This window comes from Perissodus microlepis, chromosome 5 (assembly GCF_051167445.1).
Source record: "Perissodus microlepis isolate ML-2025 ecotype Zambia chromosome 5, ASM5116744v1, whole genome shotgun sequence".
Lineage (NCBI taxonomy): Eukaryota > Metazoa > Chordata > Actinopteri > Cichliformes > Cichlidae > Perissodus > Perissodus microlepis.
The window spans coordinates 13,983,410-14,001,417 of record NC_140465.1 but is presented as its reverse complement, the minus strand read 5'-3'; the positions used below and the strand labels follow the sequence as shown (position 1 = coordinate 14,001,417).

Genomic DNA, 18,008 nt, shown 5'->3' with positions numbered 1-18,008 from the left:
TCCTGCTCAAACTGTACAATTGAATCGCAGGGGTTAGAAGTTCATAGGTCACGATGCAGGGTCTCACACTATACGGCCTGATGCTCTGATGCGACCTGAGTGCTCAAACTGTGCGTCCATAACATGAAGCTTATCATACAAAATCTGTCTCTTGCTCTCCCTCTCTCTGTCTTACAGACACGCACATACCACCACCATCAACTTTGCTAAATTACTAATGGAAAACATTGACCAGGCAGCTGCAATTGAGCAGCAATGTCCATCCAGCTCTTTTCATGGTTGTTGTAGTCGTCACAATTTTGTGAAGCCACATTGAAAAGCCTTGGATACGGAAGCGTAGAGCTGCCACCCAGCCAAAAGAAAAATAGAAAAGTATATTGTTAGAACAATATACTATCATGTTAGTACAATATACCTTTCATGTTTGAACAATTTAATATCACGTTATTACAATATACAGAATTATCACATTCGTACAATATAAATATTATATAGGCTACATCGCAGCTCCAGTCACGCTTCCATCACCGTCTTTCTCGTCTTTTCCCAGAGTAACAGCCAAACAGGAGGACCCATTGGCTAGCACTGCTTAGCCTTGCACGCATTCTTATTTTAAACTTAATCTGGAATTCATTGCAAACTGTTTGTGCGGGATATGAATGACAGGATTTTGTTTTTCTACAAGAGTTAGTAAAAAACTTCTCCAGTGTGATCAAATCTTCTTGCCAAACATCTGCAGCTTGGCAGTGTATACAGCACTATAATGACCAGACCTAATTCTTTTGAAAACCATTCATCTTTCCACAGGTCTCCACTTCATCAGACATCACCTACACACAGAGCTGGATGAGGCCAGCACAAACAGCAGCCTAACCGACTAAGATGATGGATCCATGGGGTCAGGAAAGGTACCTTGGAGAGGTACCTTTCATGTCCATTCACTGGAGGTGTGGATCTATTGCATGGCGTTCCTCACATCAAGAAGCTGTTGATCAAAATCAATACAGCTCTTCGTGCATCTGGAGCTTGTGAAGGACTTCTCAGTCATGCAGGACTCCTGTTCACTGCTAAACAGTTACAGCTTCACAGCAAGAACCTTGAGAGCATACTGCTGCTGAAGCTTAACCATCACCTCACTGAGTGAAGAAATGGCACATTTTTGCTAAATATGCAGAAATAGATGCACACCCATACAATTTATGGTAAACTGAGCTGCCTTGTATGTACATATGATGAAGATGCCTCGCTCTGATGTTTTCTCTGAGGCTGCTGTGCCATTTGGAGTAAAAATGAATATAAAGTTTACAGCATATCTTGTCACTGGAAATTGTTTGCACTGTTCATATATTTATATTATTTACTGTAGGTATTGGTGGAAAAAGCTTGATGTTGTGAAAAACTGAAATCTGGAAAAAATTTTGTTGATCTTTTTACATATATTCCTGTTGAAAATACTAAAATTTGTATATTTATTTATTTTTGTTTGTCTGATAGCATTTATTTATAAAATAAATCAGACATTTCAAACAGTTACTCGCTACTTGAGTAGTCTACTACTTTTCACTTTTACTTGAGTAATAATATTTTAAAGTAATGCTACTCTTAATTGAGTACAATTTTTGGATACTCGACCCACCTTTGGAGGTGAGTGAGCATCAAGAGAGAAGAAAAACAAAGTTATGTGTGAAATCAGAATGAGGAGAGATGAAAAGAACCGAGATCTTAGTGTCATTTCAGATGTTGTTATTTGTTGTGCTGAGTAACTGGAAAGGGGTTTGACTACAGACAATAAGACCTGAGTGGTGGACCTGATCTGATTTGCATGTGAATATAAAGCAATAAAAGGGAAAAGGGACATATGTGATGTCCCAGGATTAAATTTGTGATGAAACAATGGATCCCGTTTGCGTGGAGATCAAATCAAATATAATTACTGAGTAGTATGTTGAATAAACAGCGCGCAAGACTTTCTCTTGGTGAGCTGCACTGTCTTTGACAGCATACGGTGGCACAGATTTAGAGCGTCACGCTGCTCAAAGAGATTTGACAGATTTGTTGTTTCAAATTTAAAGCAATTTAAACCATAAAAGAGTTAAACAAACTGCATTAAAACCTGAGGAGGCATTCCTGGTGTCCAAATTACAAAAATCATCTTTTTGGAATCTGACCCATCCAAAAACTTTAAGGTTAAAAGCTGATGTGATAATATTACTAAAGAAATCCATTATATTATCGTGTTCTTACATAGTTTTTTGGGGGGCTTATTAAGCAGATCAGATTTAGAAACACTTGTAAGATTAGATTTGTGTTCATATTTAGGCTGGATCTCTCTTGTGGAAAAAATAACATTAACAGTTGCTTCTTCCAAACCACTGCTCTCAATTAACATGTGCTTATACCAAAATATGATCACTTTATCTTTATTAACAGTCTGCAGATGTTTAAGATTGCTGTCATTAAATCTCTAATTGAAAATCCTTGATTAAGGGCGTTTTGGCCAATTACTGCCAAATATCCATTACACCCTTTATTTATGATTATTTTTACTCATTTTATTCATTATTTTTATTAGATTAGCATGCAATAATGGTTCCATTTTTAGGAGTTTCATTCAGCATTCAAAGAGCATGATAACTCAGAGACAAGCATGGGTAAAAAGCATCAACCATCTTCTCATATCCTCACACAATGGACTCCTCTCTATAGCTATCACGCTGGATCTCGGTGTTGCATTTGACACCACTGATCATATCGCGCTTTGACTCAAAAGACGAGCACTGTGCTGGTCATATTTATCAGATGTTGAAAGTCTTCCAAAAGTCATATAAGAGGTTCAATGTCGTGTGCTGGTTGACAATGCATATATTTCTATTGGCAATTGGTGATCTCAATCTCTGTTTTGGGCCCTAAAAACATGGCGTTAACTTGGCCTCTAGCACTGCTGATTCCACTGAGTCACTTTTGACTAGAATATCTCCTTTAATTCATGCATTTAAAGTCATCTGTAGCGATACAGATGAGCCGTCCAGCATTATTAACATTACAAACATGCCTTCTTAGAATGATGCTGAAAACAATCCCATTCATTAGTTACTTCTGGGACCAGCAGTTGTAATTCTTTATTATCAGGATATAGCTCCCGGAAAGCTTCTACAGTATGTTGCTCTGAAGATATTAAGTAGCAAGAGAGATCCCATTTCTATATTGCTATAGGCTCAGGCTGCTGCTGGACCTCCCATCAAGCACGGAGCACGTCTCTTATCTCATTTCTTCCTCTATGCATTCATGTAGCCTTGTTCGTGTCATAAATTGTGTTTCTTTCCTCTTCATTAAGTTGTGCATTTTCCTCTCTGGCCTTTCTCTCTCTGAAAGTCTTGCAAACATCTCCAAGTCTGCATGATCCTGATCTGAAGTTGCTTTTCTTTCTTTGCTTCCCCCTCACCCCAGTAGGTCTAGACAGACATCATCTATAGCAGGTTCCTTCCTGGGGTTTTTTTCTCACCACAGTCAGGGTGCTCTTCAAAGAGAATTGCTGCTTTTGTCTTGTTTTTTTGAATTGTAAGGCTTACCTTATGATGTATATGAAAAATGCTGAGATTACATTTGTTATGCACTGGTGTAAATAAATGCAGTTATCTAAATAAAACTAAAGACATGCCATTTCATTGCAATGTTTAGATCCCCATCCATATTTTGGCATGGTCAGTCTTGTTGTGCATAGTTAGGGTTGTTGTATTTTCTGGTCAGGTATGGCAGATGGTCAGTTTCTTAACTTAACTGAACGGTGTAGGCAGATGGTGCAGAAAAGGAAGTGAAATAATGAAAACTAAACATCACTCACAAGTCAAAGCGAAGGTTCTGCTTCTCCTCAAAAAAGTAGTCCAAGATGTACTTTCTAACAAAGTCAGGGTTTAGAGTGTTGTCTATCACCTCTGTTCTGCCAAACTGTAGGAGGAGAAAGACAGATGGAGGTCAGCAGAAGAGAATGACGAAAGAACAAGCAAGACATTGAAACACAGTTTTAAAAACAAATACAGTTAGTGTGTGCTTGCCCTTTTCATCTCTTTCCTGGGCTTATTACGTAAGTGTATGCACACAGTCACAGGGGCCTTATTACAGTTTTTCTCAAATGTTAAAACACAAAAGCCAATCCTGTAACCCAAATGACCAGTAGTCTAAACACATTTACTAAATGTAGCCACCATATTCCAGTACCATAAACACATGTCACATGAAGACACAATTCACAAAACACAACCCTCTGTACTCATAAATCTAAACACATTTTTCCTTGCTAAAACACATGTTGCAAAACAACTCTGCTCATATTCTCAAATGAAAGCCCATGTGATGCAAAATGCTTGCCACAGTCTCCAATCTTTGAACACAGGGAACACACCTGGCGTCAGTCACTACACACAACGACTCAAAATTGAAGACACCTGTTGCTAATGATGGGTCAGATGCGAATCGTATATAGACAAACTGTTTCCACAGACTACAACAGGTCTGCCTGTGAAATAGATACCATGAGGCAGAGGGCAAACATGCTGTGTTGGTGTCATCAGCATCATAGCAGTCGAGAGGTGTTTGACCTTTAATGTGTAGGTAATGTTATGAAAACCAAACCATGAAATTTAAGTGAAGAGAAGAATGTGTGGTTCCAGACATGGTTCAAAAACTTCTTTCCATCTAGAGTTTGTATAACACCACACTGGCCTTCTAATGCTGATTTTTGCATTAGTTGTCATTCTTCCTCATGCACATTGTGGGTGTTTACATTACAATATAAGGCGCCCTGAGGGGACTGTTGCTGTGATTAGGTGCTATATGAATAAAACTGATTTAAACTGAAATGGTATTCTGCTGTAACATCCTTCTTGGTGTCAGTAAAGCGTTACCAAGTGCATCAAAATGTGACAAGGAGCAAGCGTCAGTATGTGATGAGTTCGGAATAAGAATATGTTGTAATATGTGCAAACTGTAGTATTTTAGTGCAATAATGTTTATTTGTATGGGAATAAGCATGCAACTTCAACAAGTTCCACACAACATTCATAGCTTAAAGCAAATCTGCAACGCCCTTTTTAGAGTCACTCTTGTTTTCCACAGTCTCATAACTCACCAGCAAGTCTGTCGAACTCTTCATAGAGGTAAACAGAACCTGTTTGCAAAGATTAATCTTCCCATAACATGGAATGCAGCTTTTGTGAGCGAGTGTGAGTAAACGATGACTTTGCACCGATAGAAAACTTCACTCTTCTGTGATATTGCACCACTGTCTCTTTCTAAAAATAGGAGGGCAGGACTACTGATATTGAATCTGTGTTCTGCCCTGAGTTTTTTTCCGAAGCACCGGGAGCTGTTGATGAGGTTGTGAGCACATGTTAGTAAAGAGGCGGGAGATTGCAAAAATGAGCACCATACGTGATTTCCCAGCTGAGTGGAAGAGACAATACCGTGCTGCAGAGTTCATTAGATACTGCTGGGCTGCTGGAGCTGGCTAATGAGAATCTGGCCGGAAGTCCCTGACCTGCACCCTCGACATTTACACACATAGAAGCAAGGCAGCTGGCACGCATATACTTATGGCATCTGAACTCTTCGGTCCGCTGATGTAGAGACCGATAGTGTCTCGTGTTGAAAATGTGACCATGTCCCTAAGTCTCATTGCAAGTGATCATGGTGTTAAATTAAGAAATGAGCAAAGGAGAACAGTAATAAAACATGTATAATCCATTATTATCTTTTTGGCTTTTCTATCCCAAATATGGCTAAGAGTTAATTATGCTGACCATCATACTTTGCATAAACAACCTTTTTTTTCTTTTAACACACACAAACCGCCAGTGCAGATTTTTGCCATCTGAATGTGCTGTAGTTCTTTTTCTGTTCTTTGTGGCTCAGCAGACAGCAACACAGTGCTCATATAATGAGCATGTTGGAGTCAGTAGTGTGAATTAGTGTGAGATAGCTTTCTGTCTGTTTTGGCCTTCAGTGAAAAGCATTGGGGTGAGTTTAAAAAAGAAATCCCCAAGACAAAGAAAAGACACAGAAACACGAAGAATACTGAGCAGCTCCCCAGGACTGATAGAGAGTTGAGGGAGGAAGAGTAAAACAAGCAGCTGAAAACCATTTCTTCCATGATAAGTGCTGCATGGCTTCATGGGAAAACAACTCCCAAGGTTTGTTAGAGCTTCGAGCCACAGCTGTGATTGTGCGAAGTCTGGGTATATGTGTGCACATCAAACAAATTCTAAAACTCATACACGCAGAAACAGGCATGTGCACCAACACACACATACAAACGCACACTCATTCACATAGCAGGTAGTAGCAGATAATGTCAGACGGTGGGAAAAAATAATAGAAATCATCAACCGTGTCAATCTCCATTAGCTGTTCTCTGTCTGGCTCACAGCATACAGTGATCACTCGGCAACTTTGCACCTCCATTGCTATGTTCTACTTGTTTATATATCCAACAGTCCTTCATCGCATGTATGTACTACATATAAGGTGCAACAATTCAGTTCAGCGACTCCAGCTGTGAAAATAGAAAAAAAAATACAATTTAAATTTGGTCTATTTTCCCCTCATGTTTTCTCCCTTGCAGTGCAGCTCTCTGAGCAGCTTTAGGTCCACAGGAAAAGCAGAATGAGCCTTTCAGGGAGTGATCTGAAAGCAGTAAGTGGGCCAAAAGTAAACAAGGAGACAACCTGGAAGGGGAACTCGACCAGATTTAAATAGGTTTTTTTGTTTAGTTTTTTTTTATTGGAGAGAGTTTCTTATCGTTAGGACTGCACCTTATATTCATCTAATGAACCTAAAAATAAGTTGATGTAATTAAGTGTTAACATTACAGGCAGCCGGATCAGGTAAGGGACGAGACCCTGCCCCAAGTGGAGGAGTTTAAGTATCTTGGGGTCTTGTTCACGAGTGATGGCAGACGGATGTTGTACCGGTCTGTTGTGGTGAAGAGAGTAGAGCCGCTGCTCCTCCACATCGAAAGGAGCCAGCTGAGGTGGTTCGGGCATCTGACAAGGATGTCCCCTGGACGCCTCCTAGGCGAGGTTTTCCGGGCATGTCCCCCCGGGAGGAGGCCCCGGGGCAGACCCAGGACACGCTGGAGAGATTATATCTCTCGGCTGGCCTGGGAACGCCTTGGTGTTCCCCTGGATAAGCTGGAGGAGTTGGCTGGGGAGAGGGAGGTCTGGGCTTCTCTGCTTGGGCTGCTGCCCCTGCGACCCCGGATAAGCGGAAGAAAATAGATGGATGGATTACAGGGCTTTATTGATCCATCCCTTCCCCATTTAATAGGTCTTGTCTTGTGTTATATTGTAAGGAGAAGCAAATGGTTCACAAGTATCCTTAATGTGACTGTGTTTGTATGGACATACTGTGGAAACTCAGTGAAGCCAGAGCTGAGACTTTTTGCAGCTGTGATTTTCTGGTATACGGTCTAATTACCCGAGGTACACTTACACAACGATTCCAGGAAGAAGTGTATTTCTAAGAGTGCTCTCAATTTGGGCTGTATTAGTCAGTAATACCTCAAATTGTTCAACAGTATGTTTGTGCCTGGTAAACATCTCCTATGACCTTTTCAGACTTGGTTTTGGATACTAGAGTCCATATTCAGGTTTATTTTCTCCATTGTTTTGGATGGGGAGTCATTATTGAAGGTCACTTAGTTGTTTTGGTTTTTTAAAACAATAACCACTGGAGCAATAAAAAGCACTGAATCATCTTGAGCATAAAATCAACCTAAAAGTATCCTACAACTAAATCCGGAGCACTTTAATGTACTGTAGAGGATAATGAGCGCGCAACGAAGAGAATCAAGTCCACACATAACTTATCTATGCACTAGTCTGTTGTATAAAGTGATGGGCATACTCTTCATCAAGAATGACCTGTATTAGCATGGCAGGCATAATGCAGTGTGCACCAAATACCGGAGGAGATGGAAATAATCGTCAAACGTGGCCCCACCGGTGTGCTAGAGGGCCCTGTCAGAAAGCGTTATTTAGCAGTCCCTGGTGAGTCACCTGTTTTAGCTTTGCTTGTTCAATCGGAGGCGCTCAGTGTCGCTCACACAGCATCACCTGGAGCCGCTCCAACACATACAACTGAACAATATGACTATGGATGTGATGGTTCATGTCCGCAAGGAGAGGGCTGATTTAAATGTTTCCTGGTGAACAGCAGAAGATGGAGTGCAATCTGAAGTGAAAATAAACTGAAGTGAAATGCTCATTATATTAATTACATTTTGTGTATTTGATTGGATTAGAAGGCATTCAAACTGAAAAAACAAAGAAGTGGATGGCAAAGGGACATTTACTGTACATATGCAAATGCATATGCGCTTATGATTTACACATATGCATACACATTTTCACACCCAAAGAGCAGGGCTGTCAGCAATAATTCAGCTACCTTTGAATTAATCCCACACAGCCATCTGTTGGGAGTGAGTAAACATAAGAGCAGCAGATGAGTGTATAAATAAAACAGCCATATACCATATCAATAAATAAATTACATTAAATTATCATGTATTGAAAATATCTGTGCCCATTTGGACAATGAGCAGTGTTTGATGAAGAATCAATCAAACTGTGCACGTCCAGCCTTGGAGGGGATGCAAGTGAAATCACGGCTGTGGCACTGGGAACATAGCTGTAAATTAATATCATGCTATACTCATCACGTTACAGTTCCATTTTTAATGACTTTGTTTTTTCATTGCTGTCTTGGTTGATAGTTTTTAATATTTTTGTTGCCTGTTTGTATTACAGAACATTAAAATCGACTATCTAGTGCAGGAGTGGGCAATTCCAGGCCTCAAGGGCCGGTGTCCTGCAGGTTTTAGATCTCACCTTGGGTCAACACACCTGAATCAAATGATTAGTTCATTACCAGGCCTCTGGAGAACTGCAGGAGCTAATTTAGCCATTTAAATCAGCTGTGTTGGTTCAAGGACACATCTAAAACCTGCAGGGACACTGGCCCTCGAGGCCTGGAGTTGCCCACCCCTGTTCTAGTGTCAAACTCTATTTATCTTTGCAAGGTTTGGACCAGAAGTTCTCTAACGGGAATAGTTTTTAAAGCAAAACTCACTTTTGATTTATGATTTTTTGATCTAATGACTTTAATTTATTGTAAGCCAAACATGTATTCTCACTTACAGCATATTTGCTGTGTTTTTACACTAAAGCATTGCGCTAGCAATACTCTATAATTTTCAGATATGTGCATACACAGTACAGTGTATTGCATTGCGAATTTATTAGACCAGCATCCGATGTAAGGTTTATGGCACAGCTGCTCCAAATTAAAACTTTTTTATGTTTCTGCAATGGTTTATCCACCAGCATGCACGAGCTCTTTAATCAAAATGTATTTTTTCTCATGCTAAATTACAATTACTGTTGTTTTTATCTATAAATGTACATTTTTACAAAAAATAAAAAAGTAAAGAACATTATTAATAATAAAGATGCCAAATTACACTTACTTACTTGCATTCCTGAACAGCAAAATTCTTTTAGTGGTTGAATGCTGTGCTTCATTAGTCCAGTGTGCTGACCCAAATTTGGTAATAAAAACAAGAATTCAATCATTTTTAGTTCATTCAGATTGTTAAAATATTTATGTTTTCTTGTTTTTATGAAAGGTGGCCTAATAAATCTGTTAAGCACTGTATAAGTATGCACATCTATGAATATATTCATATATGTGTAAAAACATTGTCTGTATGGTCTATGCTCTCACAGTATTTCACAAATGTTTCTTCCCAGAGTCACGACAGAATTGAGGGCGGAGGGCTCTCTTTTTCTGGAATAATCTATAAGAGAATCTGAAATTGTTATTGCAGTTGTTACCTGGTTATGAAGGGTGAGTGTAGGTCTGATTTAAAGGATTGAGGAGAGATTCTCTTGTTCAGTGTGACTGCTTCTGAAGTTCATGTCCAGTGTCACCTGTATTTATTTCTTTACTTGTGCTTATAGTTGTTGCAATTTCTGCTGCCCCTTCAGCCAGATATCTCTTGGAAAAATAGAGTTTCAATCACAATGACACTCTTTAACTTGACAAATAAAAGATATTTATATACAAAAATATTTACCGTGCCCGTGACAAATTTATTACAGGCTTAGTTCATAAACAGTATACTGTATATATTTTAATTTGGTCTTGCAGTCAGCATTTATTGCAATAGGACAAAAATTCTATTAAAATAAACTACAATGGCCACGTTCGATTTAATCGAAAGCAGCAGCTTGGCCCATTTCTGTTAATAGTTTTTGGATACAAATGGAGGTCTGTGAAACATCAACGGGCCACATACACATGCACTTGTATCTACTTAATACTGTTCATCTTAACAACAGGAAAGATGCGGAATATTGTCAACTACATCCTTTTGAGTTAAATTGCTGTTATTATTATTATTATCATTATTACCTTCATTATGTGCCACATTTGGGAATTTCTTCCATAATAAACATTCTGATGTCAGCTGCTTATCAGTATTTGCAAAGACATAAAGGTAAAGAGTTCGGCTTCAATACTTTATTTAACACTTTACTTCACATATGTATTTTGTATCATTACGTGTTTTGCTAATTCCACCTGCAATCCAAATAATTAGGTTTCATTAACTGGACAAACAGACAGAATGGTGAGATGACAAGTAGAGAGCTGATGGTAATGCCGCATAAACCAAACAAGGTTCACTAAGATGTGGATTAACGAATCTGCAGCGTGCTGTTTAGTCCCCAAAATGTCAGCATATTGCTCATTATGGTGTGAGGGTTTTTGTTGTTGGTTGAAGTCTCCAATTAGAGAATATTTCCTTGGCATTTTAAGACGACTGATGCTTGAACAAGTTTAATGAATTGTCAAAAAGCACTCACAGAGAAAAAGGGGGAAAGAAAACCATGAGCTGAATGTCTTAACAGGAGTGCCACCACTCCACCCCTGTGCACACAGAGAGCAAGGCCAGAACTTAATTGGACGTGCTGTAAGTTCTTTCTTTTTTGATTTGTGTGTGCATGTTCGTGTGTACACTCACCTCTCTCCACTGTTTGGTTTCAACACCTTGTGTATAGAGCACGCACACTGTGAAAAAGTGCCAGGGAGGGACATAAAAAGAGGAAATTTGGTGAAAGAAAGAGAAAACAAGAACCGGGGGGGGAGAGAGAGGAAGAAAAGAGAGTGAGAATGAGAAAAATGGAGGCAAATTCCAAATGGGAAATCAATGTGAGGGTTTTAGCTCCAGTGCAATGAACAAACAGCCACAGCACACTGAGGGAACAAAAAAAAAAGATTTCCCAAACTACAAGGCAACATATCGATAAAAAACACACAGAGGAGAAGTAGAGAACGACCACAACCAGAAGCAGGCGTAGAAAAATAATAAAGTACCATAAATAGGAGAGGTCTTTACAAAATACTCACTTGGATCTGACTTTGAGAATGTGTCTTTATCCAGCAGATTTCTGGAAAATGAAGAGAAGAAAAAAGCAACAACTGTTACTCATGCTGACAGCTTGACGTGAGTCACTTATACTCAGCTATGTTCTAAAATTTATGTGCACATACGGTATATTCTTGTCATGTTTAAGATGATAAAAAAAAATTTAACCAGAAGCCCACTTGAGAAGTGCAGAGCCTTATCTGACAATTGTACAGAAAGTGATCTGATCTGCTGATTCAGATCACTGTGAGTTTTGTGCGCTCTTCATTTTGTGCCTTGGTTTTCTGGTTTTCCCTTTTTTCCTTTCTTCGGGTATCTAGTTTGAGCTTTTGTCACATTGTAGTCTCTGGGGACTTTTTTTTGTTCCATCACATTTCATCTGTCTCTCTCAGCCTCCACTCGTCCCCCTCTGACTGCAGATTCACATCAAACATGCAAAACTCCTCTCTGATGAGAGACTATCAAGAATTTCCTCTCATCGCCACGGCGATTTTTCACCACCACTCCCGGCATCAAAGCCATGATACCTTGCAAATATTTAGATATCAAATTAGATGCAAGCCAGCATTAACACAAGAAGGAAAACAATAAACCACCCCACATTTAACATCAATGTTTAATAGTGGCGTCTGTTCTCCTGTCAGCTCTGTTCATTCATTCAAGTCAAAACGTTTGTTAGGTCCAGGTATTGCTTGTGTAATGGGGACCTGAATGTGTTCAAATACTAGCGGTCACATTATTGGGACTTGGATTCTTTAAGGGGATAAACCCCAGGTCCTAGTAATGTAGATTTTTAGCATGTTTTGAGATCAGATTTAGGGTAAATGGCATTAACATTGTCACCGTTATAGGGCAGTCAAAGTGGTGGAAAACACTGAAAGATGGGTGTTGTGAGGTACATTCATATTAGAGCAGGAGCAAAAGCACTGCCTATATCAGGGATCAGGATAAAGGGTCCAAAGCAGGATAGCGACGCAGAGATTGGGAACACAAAACAGAAAAAAACCCACCAAGAAAACAAGTATGATGAGCAGGAGCACAACAGAAAAACAGGAGACAAAGGTGGGAACAGGACAGAAAACAAACACAAACTTAACTAATGAGGGTGAGTCACCGAAAACAGCAGAAGGTAAAACAAGAACAAGGCTTTAAATGTAAAACAGAAAGTAAAAAAAGGAAAATAACTAACACTGAGACACGAGGACTAATATAAACGTGGTGATAGAGACAAGAAACAGGCGAACTAGAAGCACAAAGAAACAGCACAGAACTAACAAAGGTAACAGGGAGCGAAAGAACACAAATACTCGAAAGTCTATTACAGTGAGGGAGCCGTGGCAGCGGGGAGGGAGCACAAAAGGTATGTGACCCTAGCTTACTTCATAGTGACTGATAAGACCCACTCATGAAGCAAACGTGGGCACCTGCAGCACTGCAGAACATTTGTGTCCCCCATCAGCCAATGAGAATAACTACACAATCTCTGTTAAGTTATTATTTATGCCTTTCACAAAGAAATCCAACCATGTTTAATAATTTTTTGGCTTCACCATTTACCACTTTTCGTTTTTACCTGAAGCACCATGTGTAGTGTATGCTGGTTTTTTATTATTATCCCCTATGAGGAATACAATGTAGAACCATTGGTCACTAATCAACAATTCTACTACTTGTATTATTTATTTGGGATAACGCAGTCAGTAATTGTGGGGTCACCTCATTATATAGTGTCGTTACATGATGCTCACTAAAAAATCAAATAGGAAGCAGTGGATGATTCCTAACAAACCCTCGTTGCTGTAGCCTACGCTCTGTCTGTTGCTACCGTCTTCTGCTCTTCGGCTCTGGCAAACCATTTATTGTCAGTTAACATAAAACACAGGCGAACAGATTAAAAACTTCTGGCGTTTTGTGAACTTCAGAGAGATCTACCTGATGGCCTTAATCAGCACCGAGTGAGCTTGTTTGTCAAACCCTCTAATAGACATTCATTTGTATGTAAAAGACTCTTACTCCAGCTTTAGAAATGAAAAGTTCACTAAGAGTGCAAGGTTATTTTCACATTTACAATCCCTGCGTTTGCAAATGTGATTGCATGTGAAGCCTTTGACATGCACAAACAAACATGCTCTTTCATTCATTCCCAGACAATGAAATCAACTGGCTAGCGGGGATATGAACACTGAAAATTGTCGGGTTGGATTTTGCACAATGGCAGCCTGATTGCTAACAAGTCTCCGTGTTTACTCATCTCATTTGCTCATCCCTATCTCTGCCCTCCCACCTTACCTCTTACTTTGTAATGGCATGTAGCGTTCAACCTCACACGTTTACATCTGTCATATTAAAGAACAAAGACTTGATGAATCGTGGATTTTGATTGGTTATAGAACTTGACCACAGTTTGGGGTTTTAAAATATGACAGGTTTTTTTTTAACCGTGCATTGTTCAAGACTAATGTATTTATTAACAACTGCCACCTCTGGCACCTCGTCCCAGCAGATGTAATTACAGATGTTTTCCTATTATAGATCACAATGTAAGAATCCCCTTAAACTCAAGTCTGATGAGGGCCCGCCACACTGATTTACAGCAAAGGTTGCAGACACAAAATTACAGGCTTGTATTTGAGTGGAAAGAGCGCATAAAGGTCATTGTCAAGGATCTTGTTTATTCCTTGTTTCTCCGCCTACTGTACAGGTCCCACTCCATCTTCCAGCATCCTTCACATAACATCTGTAAAGTATTGTTTTTAAAGCTTTTTACTTTTTCTACTTTCCCTACACCCTCACATGTGAAAGGAATTAATGTCTCAGTCAAGGCTTAACCATACTACACATGTACAACACACCAGTACATCAAAAATCCTTTAAGGAATGTCATCAAATACTATAAAGGTATTTTATCTGGGTTTGTTTGAATACATCTTTGACAGATGAAGTTATGTTTGTAAATGTTTACACACTCAAATCATTCTTTCCCCTCTTAAACATGGAACAATAATTCTGAGTAAAATGCAACTGGAAGATAATCAGATCAAAGCTTCATTTATTCAAATAATTTATCACTAAGGAGGACATGTTTGGTGTGAACTGTATAAAAATCAAGTAGCTTCCATGTGACCAGTTTCCATTAAATTTAACCTGTTACATTGTAATTACATGTTACTAAATTGCATGCAACCTTTAAAGGTAATTAATTTCCTTAAAGTCAACATTTTGGCCATTTAGGCATGAATCCATACTACCTGGTTACTTAAAATGGGCTATTTGAAATATCAACACGAGCAACACAAAAAGCAGAAGTTTGACGAGTATAGAAGTAGTGTTAATCACATTTTTCTCTCAAGCCTTCATGTGGTTTCAGATCTTTGATCTTTAATTTAGAAACCATTAGTCTCGAACCATGCAGGGCCTTTCACTGTGCTATCATTTGTGATTTGCTAAAATCACAAACGAAATCACACAACAATAATTCACCCAAACACTAATGGGCTCAGAGATGTACAGGAGTCTTTTATCTGAGATAATAGAGTGCAATTAAACACTATTTGACTCCGGACAGAGAGGTGTTCTCGTCTTTTGAAGTGTGTGCTGCACGAAGGCCAGCGCGTGCTTTTGAGCAAACATCCTTTGGGAACATAAAACTGGAGCTGGCATAAAGTGATTGACAGTGAGCTCATGCCAGTAAATCTTTATATTAATTATTTGCCTGCTTTTGTGTGTGTGTGCTTTCCTCTTAGCTTTTTCCACCCTGTCTCTCCTGATCTATTCCTGCCTGATTTTAATGCATTTTTTTATGAATTTGACTTTCTCTAACTTAATCTCTCCCCCCGTGTTTCGAGTGTTGTGTCACACCTCCATCAAGTCTGACCTTTTCATAATGTTTGCCAGAGGCTGCTATGTTCCTAGCTCTATTTCCCTTCACGTTTCCTCTTGCTCGCTTGGTCACGACAGCGACACGAGAGCCTTCACTCGAGATGACAAAGCCTGTTGTCTCCTCTAAGTCTCGCTTCTGTTTCTTTCTCATTTCATTTTCTTCTGCAATTTCTGCTGCCTTCCACCTGAAGCTGTGCTCTTTCATCCACACTAATCAGTTTTGATTTTTCCTCTGTTCCCGTATTTTCTCTCCCTCCTTTAAGAGCTTTCAAGAGCACACCGATAAGAAAAAGAAACACATAACGTCCTGAAATGTTTTGTTTTTTATCTTACATTTAGGTTAGAAAGACATTCTGAACTACAATACTCTGTGTTTGCAAAAATGTCTTTGGCTGAAGTATTGCAGTCTAATGTCCCTGAAATGCCTACATCTCAGTCTAAATAACAAAAAAACACATATTTGATACCAAAAAAGGCAAGATAATTAAATTAGCAATTCCCCGTTTAAAAATTCTGCCCTGCTGCAACTCCCGTTGCAGAGAAATGAGGAAATTTAAAAAAAAAAAAAACACCTAGCTATTTTCAGATAACAATGCTTGTATGCAAAACTGTCCCAGGAATGCATTGTTAATAATAATTGGATGCTTTGTTCAGTTTAATTTATTCAGCCCTTATCCAAATACATATTTAGTTACATCTGGACCCTTTCCATCCACCACCTCACCATAACAACCCTCAATAGTACATTAGCACACAGCAAGCAATCACATTTATTTATGCTTCATTGTTGTTGTTGTTTGAATGGGAGGCCTCTAGTAAATTACTCTGGCAATCTTACACGTAATAAATGTTGTAAACTTCTGAAACTCTGGGACCACTAAAAATATTATTGGTACAGGTGTAAACGTGAGCCGGTACAAACTGATCAGAAGTTGGTTTTACTGACTTTGTAAGAGAGAAGACGAAGGGTTTTGCACACAGTTTGTCACAAGTTTTGATTTTTGTGAATGGCCACGTTTAACAAGAGCATCACCAGCACAGTTCAAATTACCGAAGCAGTTTAGGCATTGGTGTGTAGTTAAGTCCATGGACTGGGTACTAGCATGTAAATGATACATGAAACTGTGACAGACATCATGCTATTAGTAGAGATGGCACGATACCACTTTTTTATGTCCGATACCGACATCATAATTTTGGATATCTGCCAATACCGATATAAATCCGATATAGTGTATTTTATAATCAGTAAAACTGTTTTGGGGTTTTTTTTATATTTTGCTGCTTTCAGTGTAAAGTAACTCCAGACCATGCCACAGCCGCTCTATCCATCCCTAGCTATTACTGATACTAACTAATCAACTGGTGACTTTCATGGAGACTATAAACCGCAACTATGATACCTGTAAAATAAATGTCATGTAAACACAGACTTTCTTTCTCTTCACTGTTTCATTCTAGTTACTGTCTGTGTATCAGCGAGCTTATTATTTTCTCTTTTTGTTCAAGAAAAAAGAGGTGGCAGAGGTCGCCATTGTTCTAACATAATTGATACTTTCAAAACTGAATAAAGATCGGGTTACCTGTTCATTATTTATTCCATTTTATATTTAGAGCTGTTAATGTGTTACATTGTTTTTAACCTCTGTAGCATCACACTGTAGGAAAAAACATTGTGTTAAGTGTAAAGGTTGATAAAGGTTGAGCTTCTCTACAGTCTTTGAGAGTCTGATAAAATAAATTAAACAAAGCAGGTCTGTCTGTGTTAAAGAGTATTATTAGCTTTGCCAAGGAGGTTATGCTTTTGGGAGCATTTGTGTGCGTTTCATTCTGTCTGTAGACACAATAGCTCAAAAGGTTATTGGTGGATTATGATAAAACTTCGTAGGGTTGTAGCGTGGGCTCACGGAAACAATCCAGTAAAATTTGGTTTACATCTAACAAGGTCTTGAAGGTCAACTTAATGATTTACTGATCAAAAATTGATAACTTAGCCTTAGAAACTATGAGAAAGTACTGTATGAAGATTTAAATACCATACAACATTTGACCTCTGACCTCTCTATCAAGGTCAAAAGATTGATCTGAGGGTCAAAATGATAGTGAAGTTATTCATGTCTAACTATTTACAAATGAATACCTATTACCATTTAAGTACTCCTACATAATGTTTATATAATCAAAGTAAACATGACACCCTTATCAGATTTTCCCTTAAAGTTTAAAGAGAACAAAGAAAAAAATGCATGTACACAAAAATAAATATTATACAATTAAAAGTCAATGATGCCCAGAGATGGAGCCCTGAGTGCGCCTTGTTATTTCCTATTGTTGTCTTGATGCAGGACATTTTGGAATAATGCAAACACTATTCATCAAAGAAACAGCACAAGTGTTTCACTTTTTTTTAACTGTGGACATCACTCTGTTATAACTCTGTTTGAATCTGGGTTACTCAAAGTTACCAACCAATCATGCAGGAATCTCACCAGGAAATAGTTTTTCCTCCCCTTTAACCTCACATCCCTAATGTAGTTTATGTCGTTCCCACTCACTGATCCAAAATGAATCCACTTGTATCATTTCCTATATCCTCCTCTATATCGCTGTCATTTCCACCTCCTGTTTATCTCTCGGTGGTTTA

The 18,008-nt window shown here is 38.8% G+C and overlaps 1 protein-coding gene across 2 annotated transcripts in view; it reads right to left on the bottom strand.

The window, feature by feature from the left end:
* cpne5b (copine Vb) overlaps positions 1-18,008 on the bottom strand; it is a 129,756-nt gene that overhangs the window by 91,391 nt on the left and 20,357 nt on the right. For both annotated transcript variants that reach the window (XM_084928037.1, XM_084928036.1), the window contains 3 exons: positions 11,467-11,507; positions 11,081-11,127; positions 3,842-3,945 (listed from right to left, as the gene is read on the bottom strand). In XM_084928037.1, the coding sequence (XP_084784163.1) occupies positions 3,842-3,945; positions 11,081-11,127; positions 11,467-11,507 (192 nt within the window). The remainder of the gene's footprint in view (positions 1-3,841; positions 3,946-11,080; positions 11,128-11,466; positions 11,508-18,008) is intronic.